The sequence below is a fragment of the Pleurodeles waltl genome, chromosome 8 (assembly GCF_031143425.1).
Source record: "Pleurodeles waltl isolate 20211129_DDA chromosome 8, aPleWal1.hap1.20221129, whole genome shotgun sequence".
NCBI classification, from domain to species: Eukaryota; Metazoa; Chordata; class Amphibia; order Caudata; family Salamandridae; genus Pleurodeles; species Pleurodeles waltl.
The window spans coordinates 34,767,121-34,768,672 of record NC_090447.1 but is presented as its reverse complement, the minus strand read 5'-3'; the positions used below and the strand labels follow the sequence as shown (position 1 = coordinate 34,768,672).

At 43.2% G+C, this 1,552-nt stretch overlaps 1 protein-coding gene across 1 annotated transcript; it reads right to left on the bottom strand.

The window, feature by feature from the left end:
- Positions 1–292: 292 nt before the first annotated feature.
- LOC138249350 (olfactory receptor 56A4-like) lies at positions 293–1,201 on the bottom strand. Its single transcript, XM_069203310.1, has one exon. It carries the CDS (start codon positions 1,199–1,201, stop codon positions 293–295), a length of 909 nt encoding a protein of 302 aa, XP_069059411.1.
- Positions 1,202–1,552: the final 351 nt, after the last annotated feature.

Here is a 1,552-nt window from a genome sequence, read left to right as displayed (position 1 = left end):
GTGCATTGGTTGAGAATGGAATGTGAATAAAAGTGAAAGAGTAACAATTTTAGATGGGAAAACACAAGGGTTAGAGAGACAATGGGGTAAAGTGAGGCCAAGAACAAGGAATGTGTCAGTGAATTAAAAACTCATTAGAAAAAACTGCAAATGAAGGCAAGAAATGGGAGCACAGATTTACACTTCCTGTTTCAGGAGCATACAAGTATTTTGCCTAGCATTTCTAGAATGTCCTCTTCTGGAGCACGGGGCTCCTTGGAAACACTTCTCCACTAGCATTTCCTTTTCCTTCTTATGGCGCATTTGTGTTTCCAAGCCCTATCAGTTTCAGGATACCCAGTTTGACCTCTTTGGTCCTCAAGCCATAAACAATTGGATTGAGGGAAGGTGGGATCACAAGGTGGAGGACATTGAGCAAGATGGGAATATCTGGAGGGATTGCCTTCTCCATTGTATTTGTGAAAATCAAAACCAAAAGTAGAGTGTAAAAAAAAGAGACCAAAATGAAGTGCGGGGTGCATGTGTTGAGGGCTTTTGCTACAGCACCTTTTGTCTGAAGCTTGAATACAACACCGAGTATCAAACAATAAGAAAGGCAAATAAAGATTAGGTCACCTCCGAGGAGGATAAAAGCAAGCGACAGCTGGTAGACTTTATTAATTTTACTGTATCCACAAGCAAGGGCTGACACTGATGCAACAGTACATATGCAATTCTTAATAATATTTTCAGAGCAATGTGGAAGTTGGGCAGCTAACACTGGGTATGGCACACACACCAGAAGGTCCCTAAGCAAGATAAACGCTATTGCTTTTCCAACAAATCTGATAGTGATCATTGAAGAATATCTCAGGGGGTTGCAGATAGCTACATAGCGGTCAAAGGCCATTACAAGGAATGTAGCAGATTGGGATGCAAAGAAACCATTAATCATGTACATCTGAATCAGGCAAGAAGTCACCTCAATTTCCTTCCAGTTGAAGTAAAGGATACCCAAAGTTTTGGGTATAGTGCATGTACTGAGAACTACATCTATGACTCCAAGGAAGCCAATGAAATAGTACATAGGTTCATGGAGACGCTGCTCTCTTTGTATCACTGTAAGTATTGTGACATTGGCAACAACAGCTGAAATAAAAAGAAGAGTGAGCGGAACAGAAAGCCAGTGCTGCCAGCTCTGGTAATTTGGAAAGCAGATCATCTCTAAGGGCCGTATTTATACTCCGTTTGCGCCGAATTTGCGTCGTTTTTTTCGACGCAAATTCGACGCTAAACTAACGCCAACTAACGCCATATTTATACTATGGCGTTAGAGGCGAATAGCGCCAAAGTTCCCGGAATGTGCGTCATTTTTTAGCGTGAACCCCTTCCTTGCGTTAATGATATGCAAGGGAGGCGTTCCCGTCTAAAAAATGACTCCCAGGCCTTTACGTGGTATTTATACTCCCGGGCAAAAGAGACGCCCGGGAGTGGGCGTGGCTAAAAACGGCGCATTTGCGCCGCTTTTTAACGCCTGGGTCAGGCATGGCGTTAAGGGACAAGTGGGCTCAAA